The 13,679-nt window shown below is 47.9% G+C and overlaps 1 protein-coding gene across 3 annotated transcripts in view; it reads left to right on the top strand.

Annotated features, from left to right (window-relative positions):
* Positions 1-13,679, top strand: part of FSTL4 (follistatin like 4) — a 442,413-nt gene that overhangs the window by 26,915 nt on the left and 401,819 nt on the right. Inside the window, exons 1-2 of one of the 3 annotated variants that reach the window (XM_040444471.1) lie at positions 504-726; positions 8,238-8,373. In XM_040444471.1, coding sequence (XP_040300405.1) covers positions 8,248-8,373 — 126 coding nt within the window. In that variant the 5' untranslated portion in view covers positions 504-726; positions 8,238-8,247. Of the gene's footprint in view, positions 1-503; positions 727-1,735; positions 1,853-8,237; positions 8,374-13,679 lie in introns of those variants that run through there. The other 2 variants (XM_040444473.1, XM_040444472.1) reach the window with 2 other exon arrangements.

Here is a 13,679-nt window from a genome sequence, read left to right as displayed (position 1 = left end):
TGCTGGGAGAGAGCAGATACAGAAGAGAGAAATAAAAACTTTGCTGTTTCTAAGGTTGTTGGCTGGGGGATGAGGGGAGGGTAGTGTCACTTGACTTTGCTTTTGGGGACACGTAAACAGGTAAGGTGTACTGGCCCTCCTGGGCTCCACAGCTATGGCGGCTGATTAAGACCAGTTGTGCATCTTGAGAGCACAGGCTGGGGAACTCGGCCCGGGAAGGAGCCGGAGGAGAGGAAGAAGGGGATGTGTTGGGGAGTGGGAGGGGGTTGTAGCCTGCCGGCTTTACGAGAGCCTGGTGCGCTTGAGCCTGGGGCGGAAGCGTACCCCCTCCCCCCGCGGGTGCAGAGATCGCCCTGGAGCGCTGGGAGTCCTCGCGCCCCGCGTGCGCGCCCGGCTGCTCCGCGCACCTGCCGCTGGCCCCGCTCCGGTCTGAGCAGCGGGCGGGCGAGTCGCGCGCACAGGTGGCGGCGATTGGGCAGGCGGGGCCCGGAGGGTGACGTCACGGGCTCCGGTCCCGGCGGCAGAAATAGGGCAGCCGCGGCGGCGGTGGTACGACAGCGGCGGCTCACAGAGCTGGAGCCGAGACAGCCTCCAGCGCGCCCGGGACCCGCCGACAGCCGGAGACATCGACCGAAGGACGCGGGGCCCGGTCGCCGCCACCGCCGCCGCGGATCGCGCCCGTCCGCCTTCGGACACCTGGTCTTCCTTCGGCCCCGGCCACCTCAGGTACGCGGGCGCGGGGAGGGTGCCAAGCCGCCGCCGCCACCATCCGGTCCCGCTGCGCCCCTCTGGGGTCCCGGCGCCCGCGGCTCCGCGTCTCCCTGCAGGGCCCGGCGCGGGCGCTTGCTTGTCCTCACCATCCGCGCCGAGAGAGCCAAGTTTGCCCAGCCGGCGGGCGGCGGGCACGGGACCACGGGACTCTGGCTCGGTAGAGCTACCCGGCCCCGGCCAGGACTCGGGGGGAAAGAAAGGCTCGAGCGCCGAGGCTGCTGGCCCGGGTCTGCAGTAGGCACCGGAGTGACCCGGCCGGCGCGCGGAGCAGAATAGCTCGCGCCGAGCCCGCAGCCCGCGCGGGCTCCGAGACCCCGCAGGCGCCGCTCTCGGGCTTCGGCCCCCGAGCCGCCTCGGCGAGCGAGGCGAACGCAGCCCCTCCGCTCGGCTCTGTGCCCTTGGCCCGGGCTGGGGTGCGGAGCGGGCGTCCTCGCAGCCTCCTCCCTCCAGCTTTGCGGGGAAACTTGCGCGTCCGCGCTGCAGCCCGGAGGGCCCGCTGCGCCCCGCCTGGCGGTCGCTCCCCCGAGGTCCGCCGCGTCTGCACGTTGGGGCTCCGCGGAGGCTGAGGAGCAGGGACCCAGGCACAGCCCCTTCCGCGAAGCCCGCTGCCCCGGATCTGCCCGGCTGGTCTCTGTTTAGAGAGAGCGGCTGCCGTTCCCTTCTGGGGAGTCACTAGGGAGCAGTTTGTTTGGGGGACATTCGGGCAGAGAGCTTGATTCTGAGAGAGCTTGTGCGGTGGATGATCTCCGCCCCTCTATGCGCCAGCAAAGGAGACCCATTTCAAGTTTGGGGGGCACCTAGGCGACGCAGACAGAGCGCTGCGCTTCGGGCGCCTGTCGCCCTGAGTTGGCGGCCGAGCGCAGCGCGAGCCTTCCGGGCCCTCTGAGCTGACCAACCGGCTTCGCCGGGTCACTCGCCCGCGGCCTGCCACCTGAGGACTTCGGCGCCCGCCACTCCGGCAAGGGCAGAACCCCGCTGGAAGCAGCAGGATTTCTCACAGCGCCCGGGACGTGGCGAGCAGCCCGTGCAGCGCGCCCGTCTGCTGAAGTTCCCGGGGCCCCGCGGAGTCGGACCCTGCTAGGTCTGTATCTCGCCCGGCTAGTCAGTCCCCCTACGCGGTCCGGACGACCCCGCTCCACTTAACTGCCGCCGACGATGATGAATCGCGCTCCCGCAGCTCTCCTCCGCTCTCCTCTAGGTGTCGCTTCCTCCGAGGTTTCCCGCGAGTGAAAAACAGCGCCAGTAGCTTTGGTCGGTTCCCTTCCTAAATTTGTTGCAAGCCTGTGCACCGGGAATTGTACTCGATGGGTCCCCGAGATACAAACATTCGTCGACGTTCTCTGGGCCAAACATAAACAGAATTTCATTCGGAGGTGGCACGGTAACTCTTAACCAAACGTGCACCGGGAATGGGCCTATATCGCAGTCTCTGAGGCATCGGGAAGAAATTCAGATGTTTCTCGAAACTCAAGTCCCAAGTTATTTTCCCACCACCAGGCTTAGAGGAAAGTCAGACATGACTTTTAACAGTGTCCTGTCAATCTTGGAGTGGGTGGGTTTCTGTGCTTGCCCCTTCTGGCTCTCAGGACAGGCTCAGGACTGGGTAGTGGTCAGGTAAAGGTCTCAACTGGCGAGTAAATGGTCGGGGGTGGGGGGTGGTGGTGGTGAATGATGGTGCTTCTAGGACACCAGAGCCCTAGTAACCCTAAGGCAGTAGCTCAAAGGGAAGCCGTGAGCCGGTGCCCCACAGGGCTCATCTCTGATTTCCTTCCTGGTTTTGTGGGAAGGTACTGCAGTATTACTACACCATTTCTGTTTAGACACTTAAGCTGAATGTTAGCTTTCTTCCCATTAGCTTTCTTTCCCTAGGAAAACAGACATCCCCTCTCCCAAGACTTTAGGCTGGGCCAAAGGTCGTTCGGGATGATAGCCTACTTTATGTGTACTGTAATGTATTGTTCCAGTGGTTTTTTGTGTCGTAGAAATCTTTGATCATTTTCAATTTTTTGTTAGTTTCAGGAAAGCTATTTTTATTCCAGCCTATTCTCCAGGGCCTTTGGAGAACTTTTTTTTCCCCTCAGCTGTGTCCTGGAGGTAGGTGAGGGAGGGGTAGGTAGGATTTTGTAACCTTGACCCATTAGTTGCTCAGGATTCTTCTCTTGTCTTAGAGCTGCAGGATTTTTTTTTTTTTAAGTCATCTTCATGTTGTGATCTTTTGTTTGACAATACCATATTCCAGAAACTGGCATTGAAGAGTCAGGATTTCATAAAATCTACTTGAATTCCTACTTTACCTGTCTTGGTATTTCCCGGCCCGTTCAACTTGCTTGTGTTGCTTATGTGTGGTCAATTCTGTGCTTACTAACTTCGCGAAATTTGAAAGTTCTTTCAAGAGCACATCTTTTCTTACGTTTTCTTTCTCTTAATGTGTAACACAAGGCCTGGGACTTCAAGTGAAATAGAACTACAGTTGCACAAACATGGTATAATTTAAATGTTGAGACTGTGAGGGTTCCTGGAGTTCATAAGTGCGTGGGTTAAACTTCATGGTAAATAGGGGTGTCAAAGATTTATACACTGCACACAGACTAACTTATTCAATTTATCGAATGTTGGAACAATTTATGAAAGATAAGAGCAGATAATTAATGGGAATTGCAGTGTAACTTCATTATGGCTTGCTGCAGGGTTAGCCTGGTCTATTTCTGTGCCTAATTTCCTTTGGGTTGCTGTTTGAGGAACTATCTTTGGAAGTTTGAACCCCTTGTTTTTTTCTTAAAATACTCGCATATCAAAACTAGGGTTCTAAGCCTTTGGGAAGAAAGGAATATGTAGGTTTGGGGTTTTTAGGTTAGAGTCGACGTGGCTTTTTTTTTTTTTTTTTTTTTTTCCTTTTTAACTTTGGGCAGACCTACAGGGAGCTGCAGGATTTTGGTGCTCTCCAGGTGGTTTCCATCTGTTGATAGCCAATACCCCACGTGGAAAATGCAGTGAACCTAAGGTAATTGGCTAGGGCATACACTTGGTGAGTTGGAAGCTTTGGAAATTCAGGTGCCTCAGGGCCACAAACCTTACTGTTGTCTTCAAGGCTAGGGTGGTATTGGTTAGTTCTGCCAAGCCACGTTTGTAATTTGTGGTCTTGTTGGTTACAAAGAGAAGCCACTTCCATGTGGCTAATCCATAATGTCTAGTTGGGTAATGTTGCCATATTCTGGGCGAGTTGCTGGAAGAGAGTATTCAAGAATTATCTCTGCAAAAGCTCTGGGGGTCTGACTCCCTGCTTTTCCCCAACAAGGCAGGTTCCCAGAGGAGAAGGGAAGTTTGTATTAGAACCACTGCCAGGTTAGTGTCCATGCTTTTCTCTGGCCTCTGACCCTGGCCTCTGACCCTGACGGCTTGCATGTTGGTGTGTCTTCTCTGGTGGGGCAGATTTGCAATCGCCATATTCCTACCTGTTTCCCCCTAACCATTTATATTCTCAGGTCACATTTTTTCAACTTTCTTGAAAAAGGAAGTCAGTTTTCAGCATATCACATCATACAAAATCTGTAGCACCTCTATAATTTTAAATACAAGTAATGGCACAGGTATTGGCTTCTATTATGAAACCAGAAAATCTTGTGCTTTACACCAGAGCAGCAGGCAGATGACCTGGTAGGCCCCATCCAGCACCAAGAAAAGCCCAGTTTGTCTTCTCTAAGCAGAATGCACATGTATTCCATAAGTGTTGGTGATCATATGGGGAACAAAGCCGTTGTCTAGGGCTCAGAATGCCTGGATTTCAATCTACGTTTGGCCACTGACCTGGCTGACACAGTGCGTCACTTCTCTGACCTTCCAGGCCTGTGGTGTCCTGTCTGTGAAGCAGCAGCCAAGTTAGCAACTCATTTGTCTTGAGCTTGGGGAAAGTGAGGCCTGGGTGGAAAACCTCAGAGGAAGCGGGTCTTAAATATCAAGTGATTGTGCTTTATGAGTTGTTTGAAAGAAAAGGCAGTCCCAGCTCTTTTATGAGAACGATCTCCGATAGATTTATAGCCAGTCTTTGGACTCTAACATGGATTGAATGAAGCTTATAAACCTAAATTGATCTCAAAAGGAACTCTAGGTTGAAAAAGAGGGTTTGTGATATTATAGATGGTAGCTTCTTATTCCTGTAATGAGGAGATTCTTCTATTTTCTTCTGTCTGAAGGCCAACAGGGCTATTTGAAGGTGAGGAGTAATGAGTCAACGACTCTACTTCCCTCCAAGTGCCTGTCTTCACCATGCTGGCATTGCCTGTCAGTTGAGAGGCTTCCTTGCTGCCTGGCATTCTGTACATCTCCTCATCGTTCCTTTTCGCAACTGTATTTCTTCTTGGCCAATAAAGACAGCGACTATGAGCACTGAGGACAGTGTGCCAAGTGGCCCCATTCTGCGGAGGGGTGCAGAGAGGAGCAGCTCGGTTCTTTATTCGCGTTCTGCTCCTCCAGAAGGGTGCAGCTCTTGGCAGCTGTCAGAGCAAAGGAGACACTCGGGGTTTCCTGTCTTGCTCTTTCTAGGCTTTCCCCATCTTAGTAAAGCAGCTGTTTATTGAAAGAAAGTATTGCCAAGTATGGAGAGGCAGCAGAGGGTGGATGTTAAGAGCACACACCCAGAGTTCACCTGCCCAGCTTGGAGTCTCAGCTCTGCCATTTATTTGCCACGCGGCTCTGGCAGGGTACTTAGCCTCTCTGTGGCCTGTCTGCTGTGTCATCTGACGGAGGTGTGGGGGGGGGGGCAGTAATTACTGCCTCCGCATGGAGTAGAAGTGAGGATTATGGGTTAATGCCTGTAAAGCATTTAGGACAGTGCCTGTCACGTAATAATGGCTATGTTAAGTGCTAGCCTCTAGCTGGTTATTAGACAGATCATCAAAATTGATTGAGACCCAATATTAATTCTTTTTTTTTTAATGAACCAAAAACCATCATAAAACTTGAGTTGTAAATTTTTAGGCTGTCTCTGCTATAGATAAAATGAGTTGTCAATCATGGTGGGTATAAAATGACAGTGAACATGCATCCACGTGCAAATGAAGTCCAATCTGGTGGCCGCCGAGCTGAGCAAAATGTTACAAAGAAGCTGCCTAGGAATATTTGAGTAGTTGGTCTGACTCTTGGGTTTGCTGGTCTTTAAACAAAATCTTAGGGGAACCTCATCACAAACTCGAAAAGACCAGAGACCACCCACGTGCTGCGTGGCTGGAGCCCACACTTCCTAAAACACTATTCAAACAGCTGGTTTAATGCCAGAAGTCTGGGTGCACCCTCTAGAATAGTTTTGGAACTTGCCAAAATAACAAAATGAGTGGATTTTATTTTTATGCTGTTCCATTAATAATAGAACACCAAATATAATTGGTCTTGGATTACTAGGCAAATTGAAAACTAAGTACTAGATTGCGTGGCTTGAATATTTCATAATTCCGGATGTTGACATTTATATGTTAAGTAGAGTAAGTTTTGATTATTTTGCTGTTTTTAGTTTATTTGGGCTGAAAAGCATGAAAAGGGAGAAAAGAAGACCTTTTGTATGTATGCTTACCTCACGAGCACTGTTTGAAAGTGGAGAAGTAGGGAAGAATTACCAAAAACAAAGTGGAAAGTAATGTCTTCCTAGTTCTAGCCTGAGTGACTCTTGGTACTTTTTTTTAAATTCCAAAAAGCCTGCTAACTGCTTTCTGCAGTTCTTGGGACGTGGCTCTGTGTTCAGAAGAGAATAACTTACGGAGAGTAGGGAGTTAGCCCATTTATTTTCAGAAAAACCGGTTGCATGTAGGGAAAGACCTTTTTATTTTCTTTTAGTCCTGAATGTGATTTTCTACCCGCTCCCCAGTCACTATAAAGAACTTGCACACTGGAGCCAGAGCCCCAGGTCGGGCGCGTGGGGTTGCGGGGCTGCTGGGAGTGCTCCATTCCCCTCTCCAGTAGTAGAGGAAGTGGCACCCTTCCACACAGCTGTGCCTTCTTCAGAGGAGCGGATGCTGATGGTGATGAGACCGTGACCTTCACACTGTATTTGCTGGCCACGCAGACTCTTTGCCCAGTAGTTCCAGCTTTGCCAACAGATGTCAAGGAAGAAGAAACAGATATAGGAGTGGGAGCCCATGGACTGTTTGTAAGACAAGAGACACATTCTCTTCAAAGACAGTCCTAATGTAGAAACTTGCTTTTCACAGGCCACTGTTATGCCATAAGTTTTAGTCTGATTTCTCCTCCCTGTGGGCATTTCTATCTCTAGCGAGGGACATAAAGCATATCTGCACAGGCAGCCAGAAGAAACTTGGGAGTCACTTTGTTGGGTGACCCTGGCATCAGCGCTAGTGATTGTGGGATACCTCTGACCCTTCCTGTTTGAAGTAGGCATCCTTCAAAGCTGTTGCTGTGGGGGCGAACAGGGGTGGACTCCTCCATCAGCCTCTCATTTCTCTCAAGCCGCTCCTCCTTTCCGACTGGGTACCTGCTCTGGACCAGCTTGAAGCCAGATCACATGGGGAATTGGCTTCCACAGAGCTCTGTGTCTTCATCTCCCAGCCATAATCAGGATGCCGGCTGCACCACATGCAATTAAGCACTAAATTGTGTAGCGCTCACAGAAATCAATAACCCCTCCAGTTTTCTTGAGTACGAGTTGTAAATAGTCTGTCATGAGTTCTATCTACCTGGCTATGTTTCTTAGAGATACCGAAATTAAGGTTGGAATGGTTACGGTGGAAACCTTAATGACAGGCAGAAAGACAGAAAGACAGAAAGAAAGAGTATAGCTAATTGGACAAGTCTACTAGCCTGTGTCCTTGTCCCATTTGCACCATAGCTGGCACATGGTGGGAGTTGAGTATCTGTTGTAGCTGATCCTTAGGCCATGGGCTTCAGGAAACTTAAAGGTTACTGAAATTCCATTATCCATTGGGTGCTTGGACTCCTCTCCAAGAAGGAACAGTCTTGAAATGAAAATACTGAGCCTTACAGTGCCATTTTGAAACTCACTATCTTGTAAACTGAGATAGCAGCTACAAACAGGGTGCAGTACACTTGATATCATTCGTCCTCAGCATTTACTAAGCACTAATTGTATGCCTAGTCCCAAAGGCTTCCTGAAAAGACTGAAGCCTGGATATGTGGTAACTGAACAGAGGTGACACATCTTGTACACTCTAGTTCGTTCTTGGAGATGGAGTGGTAGCTGGCATGTTGGATGGGTTTGCACGTAACAACTAGCATTTATAGTGTCACCAGTGTGTGTCAACGCTGACCTCTTTGACCCTCATAGCAACCCTATAAAGTACACATCTCACTGAGCCCATTTTGGAAGTGAATAAACTAAGCCTCACAAGTATTAGAACTTCTCTTACAGTAGAACAGAAGGGTTGGTGGTAGAGTTTAAACTTAGGTCAATATGATTATATTTTGCAATACTTAATTCTGATCATTTGTCATTTTCTCAACAGACTGAACGAAATGAAACCAGGACACTTATGGCTGCATCTCATGCTGCTTGGGGTTTCCTTGCCAGCTGCACTGGGGTGGATGGACCCAGGAACCAGCAAAGGCCTGAACATGGGTGTGGGTGACTCACAGGCAGAGGTATAGTTACATAACAGATGATATGACATTCAAAACTGGCTGCTTTTCAGTGTTACCATATCTGATTTCTTCCCTACCTTGAGTTTATACCAGTTAAATTGCAGTGTGAATTAAAATTGTTCCCCGTTTTTGGTAGGGGACAGAAGGAAACAACATGTGTTGATATAGACAGGAGGTTTATATCACACTGTAATAGTCTAAAATCTCTCCAATGCTAAGACTGTGCTCCGCAACCAAGCTTCTGTTGTATGGCTTGTCTTCCACAAAGACCCTCAAGAGAAGGGCCTTTTTGTATATTTAATAAAACTCTGAAAATGCAGACTCAGTGGTGGAGCACACCCATGTGAATTAATGAAGTCTTTTAATTATAAAATGTGTTTTAAAAGAGAGAGACTCCTTTTCACGTATACAGATAAAAAGAACCAGGCTGAGAAAGAACTGGCAAGTAGGGGTCCTAAGGGAGACTGTCTTAATGAACAGATAAGAATGATTAATGGCATGTTAGGTATATATAAATGCTTCTAAAGTGCTTGAAAAACTTATTCTCCAATGCTTCCCTGGAGAGTCTCCATACACTGCTAATTGCTTAGTGAACTTGGTCTTAAGTACTGAAGAGGATTCATCATCAATTGCAACCTAGCCCTACTCAGGTAGTAGGCCTGATGAATTTGGGGCTCTGGGGGGGGGGGAGTTTTTCTGCAGAAAATGCTTTGTGTGACTAACTGTAAGAAAGAACCACAGCCTTTCATTAAAACTACCTGGGATTTTTTGGGGGGCGCCTGGCTGGCTCAGTTGGTTAAGCGTCCAACTTCGGCTTAGATCATGATCTCACGGTTCATGAGTTTGAGCCCCCCCGTTGGGCTCTGTGCTGACAGCTCAGAGCCTGGAACCTGCTTCACATTCTATGTCTCCCTCGCTCTCTGCCCCTCCCCCGCTTGCTCGTGTACCTGTGCTTGTGCTGTCTCTCGCGCTCTCTCAAAAATAAATAAACATTAAAAAAGAAGGTTAAAAAAATAGTACCTGGGATTTCTTTGATGATGTGGTAAATATGAAATTCTAACTTGAGCTTCTCAGGGCATTTCAGCTTCCATTGTCCTCTTTGACGCACGCCCTTTCTCTTTTCTCTGTGCTTATTTCCTGTCTTATGGAAGGAGCAAGAAGAATTACCTCCAAAAGTCAATATTACCAGAGAGTGCATAACGACACACGGTATATGGACAGTAGGATTAATGCATTATTTGATCAAGAGATACGATTTCTTTCTCATTATCACTTAATTGTAATGCAATCCCAAGCCTACAAACCTTAGTTTTAGGGGAGCTTTGGAAGTAGCTGAATGCTCATGTTTGCTGTTGAAGTTTGTATGGCTTCCTTCTGTGGTGCACAGATGATTTGAAGAGCAGCAGTATCTCTCTTGTCACAGTCCACGAAGGACTTGACTTAATGCTCTTCGGAAAGAGCCTGGAGGCTGACTAGCTGGCAAGCGTGGCATTTCCCATATGGGAGTGGCTTAGTCATTGGACTCCTATCTACACCAAAGGAAAATGATCACTTCAGCCCTACAAACACATTGTTGAATATTTAATAACAAAGCAAACAGGCAAACACACAGATAAGCTTATTTAGTCTCCTTATTATTGGGGCTCCGTGGCCCACTGTTGTAAATCACTTATTTCAATTAAACAAGTCAAGCCAATTAAGGTGGGATTTAGCTCGAGGCAAAGTGAAGGTAAGTTAATATCAGCCTAGGACATCTTTATCTCTGCTCTTAACACCGTAATACTTGGTGCACCATCAAGAAAGCATAGATACTGCTCAGGCTGAGGAAGTAAGGCTTTTTGTTGGTTAGATCGGGGTGTTGATTTGCTCCTCCCGTTGGGACAGAGGCCAGGGGATGCACTTGTCTCCTGGGTCCAGGCATGTGGTTGCTTCTGAAACAGGAAGCGATGCCTCAGCAGACTCCCAAATGCAGGAACAGCTGCTTTATCGATCCAGTTCTTGTGGCTATAGATGGAATTTTCGCAAACTGTAATAACTTCTACTCACTGAGTCTGCTTTCATGAATGATTAAATGAGATGATGACCGTGCACATGGGCCTAGGATACAGGACAGTAAATGTTTAGGTAGAGCAGAACATTTATATGGAACTCTTTTGTTTGCTGATCTCTAGCATGCTTTATGCATAGCCTCTTCATGCCGTTAACTCACTAGGGTCCTCATGTCTGGGATGCCGTCCCTTCTTTACACATGTCTGAATCTTACTCCTCCTGCGAGGCCCTGCTCTGGTTCTTGCCTTTTCTCTAGATCCTTCTTTGGGCACTCTTGGTCTTTTGATGTCTCATTCTGAACTAGTCTTTGTTCCTTTTTTTTTTTTTTTTTTAACTCTTTATTTTTAGCATGCAAATGAAGCCTAACTTACTTAGGTTTCTCTTCCTTACAACGTCTAATAGTTTTCAGATCCAAGTAGAGACTCATTGTGTTTTTGAGCCAATTGGTATTCAACATTTGTTACTAGTCATGAGGCCACCCTTGTGGTTTTAAAGTCCAGATGGGACACCCAGTCATTGAAGTGTGTGCCAGTGGGGAGCTGAGTGGTCTCCCCAACAAACCTGTAAGCAGCTTGCAGGCCAGGCCAGGCTGGGATCTCCTCAACATCCAGGGTTTTCTTTTTGTGTTAGAGATTCTGGGCAGTTTGTTGTTGGAGTTAGAGCTATTAATATATCCATAACTGACCAAACGATACCTAACTCCTCTGCCACGTTCTTCAGAGTCTTACTTTGTGGAAGAATCCTAACCAATAGACTTTTTTGGGACTCAGTAAATAAATCAGAAAACCTTTTCAGGAGCTAAATGGTAAAATGTTTCTGTGTATGTTTCCTTTCTGATATTAGTACTTAAAAAACATTCATTGACTTCAGAGTTTTAAGTACTGGGAAAGAATTAATAAGATTTGACTTGCCTTTAAAGGTGTTTCAACAATTACTGGAGTGTCCTAAGGGTAAATAAGGATTAAATGACCAGTGTGTATGTGTGTTCGCACATTTTTAAAGCAATGATAGCAAATGTAAATTTTGTTAAATTATTGTTTTATGTACAGAGGTGCAGTTGAAATAGCTTCAAGGAGTTTATCATTTTACAAATGTAGATGAAAGAAATGTAGCTGGGTGGAGTGCCTCTTTAATAAGAGCTGAGTGGCAGAATGTGGCCTAGAATACTAATGGAATTCTGAGTTCAAGGGAAACAATTCTGAGATAGAACTTCATGAAATTCTAAAGGAATTAAAACTTCCCCCCCCTTTCCCTACACTCTGGCTGAGATAAATACAGTACTAAAATCAGTATTGGTAGAATTTTGTATCTGGGGAGACCAGGAAATTGAGAAGTGGCAGCCCCAGGGATGTGCCCCCTACCGAGGGGCAGTCATTTGTGGGAGCGTCCCCCCTTAACTTTTTGGGCCCTGGATGTTGTGTTCCCACTATTGGCTGGGCTCTGGGATTGGCTGGTGGCCATCACACAGCCCTTAACATCCTTCTTGTGTTCTACTGTCCTTTCTCTAAATTGCTCTGACCTGCAGTTTCTAGTCCTGCCCTAAATAACTATAAACATGGGTTCCTTTTAAAATGGGCAGCTTCATATGCCCCTGTGCTTACAGACTAGAGAAAGGCTTTGAAGTCAAACACCAGGTGTTCTCAATGTATAGAAGATCTCACAGGGAAGTCTTCCAGGAATAAATGTGTCCGTGGTATCAGTAATCAGAGTGGTCACCCACCTTCCTAACCCCAGGAGTCAGCCTAAGAAAGCACAGAACGGCTCTTTGCTCTTCTTGCAAGTGTTGGTCCTTGGCGTTGCTGACTGCTCTCAGGGGTGCTCCTGTCCCTGGGTAGATGTGGCTTCTAATACAGACACCTGGAGTGCCCTGACTCCCTTTTGCATTGGCCGCACATTCAAGAAGATGTGGGCTGCGAGACTGGGCAATAAGTTTTAAAAAATACTTCTTTTCTCTAATCCTTGTCCTTGTTCTTACACAGTTGAATGAATTTAAGACAACGCTTCCCAGCCCTTCTAGTCATGGTCTCCTCCCCATCCACAAACCATGCCCCACTCTTCTTTCTGACTGGTGACTGGGGAAGAGTAGCTGATCTTCTGTGGGCTGCAAGGTGTCTGTTAGTCACCTCTCCTTACTCTTGGCCCTCAGACTGTGGGTGTGGGGAAACCACCTCTCTCTTCCCTTTGAACATCCAAGTCCGGCTGGCATTTTCTGAACCTCATCTGCTGGCCTGCACGCATCTCTTATGGATGTTTTCTGTGGAGTCCCTATTCCCAAACACTCATGGTGCTAGTTCCAGCATTTAACTGGCTTGCTAAGATGAGATTCTTGGTCAACTGTCTCAGAAAGAGGTCCAAGTGGGCTTTTCCTCAGAGTGTGGAGCATTGGGACTATGCATCCTCTTGGAGGATCCAAGACCTCTGTTGCAGCTGTGGAGTGGGCATGGGGGTTCAGGGGTAGTCTCTTCTCTGGTTATTGAATATTCAGCCATGACTGTCTTCTTTTTTTAATTTTTTAATTTTTTAGTGTTTATTTTCGAGACACACACACACACACACACACACACACACACACACACACACAAACACACACAGTGCAAATGGGGAGGGGCAGAGAGTGAGGGAACACAGAATCCAAAGCAGACTTCAGGCTCTGAGCTGTCAGCACAGAGCCCAACACAGGGCTCGAACTCCTGAACCATGAGATCAAGACCTGAGCCGAAGTTGGGTGCTTAACCATCTGAGCCACCTCGGAACTCCTGCCATGGCTGTCTTATGATTATTCTCTGTCAGCAGGTGTGGATTTTAGTTTCTCAGGTCACACTGGGGAGAGAGCACAGACTCCCATCTGCAGATGTGTGAGTAAACCCATTGTAGGTGAAGAAGGGTGGCAAGTACCTCAAGTTCTTGTGGGAGTTGGATGAGCCAGTTGCCACCTCTGGAGTTGGTGTGGGCTATGGCCTACAGCAGCATCTCTTGAACTTGAGTGTGCTTGCAAAGGGCCAGGGTGTCCTGATCAAATACTCATGTAGTACATCTAGGATAGGGCCCCAGAGTCTGCATTCCTCATCAGCTCCAGGTGATGCTGATACTTCTGCTCCCAGGGGTCGCTGGGTGGAAAAGCTCTAGAGGAGTCCCCCTATCCACTCTGTACACATCCAAGAAAGAGATTCTATTTAGTGATTAACACTAGCTTTTTTTTTTTTCCTTAGCATTTGTCACTATGATGAAACTGACTGTAGTTAGCAAAAGGAGAGAAA

The sequence above is a fragment of the Herpailurus yagouaroundi genome, unplaced genomic scaffold, assembly GCF_014898765.1.
Source record: "Herpailurus yagouaroundi ecotype Mexico unplaced genomic scaffold, PumYag 192, whole genome shotgun sequence".
Taxonomy (NCBI): Eukaryota; Metazoa; Chordata; class Mammalia; order Carnivora; family Felidae; genus Herpailurus; species Herpailurus yagouaroundi.
This window is presented reverse-complemented; position numbering and strand designations above follow the sequence as displayed.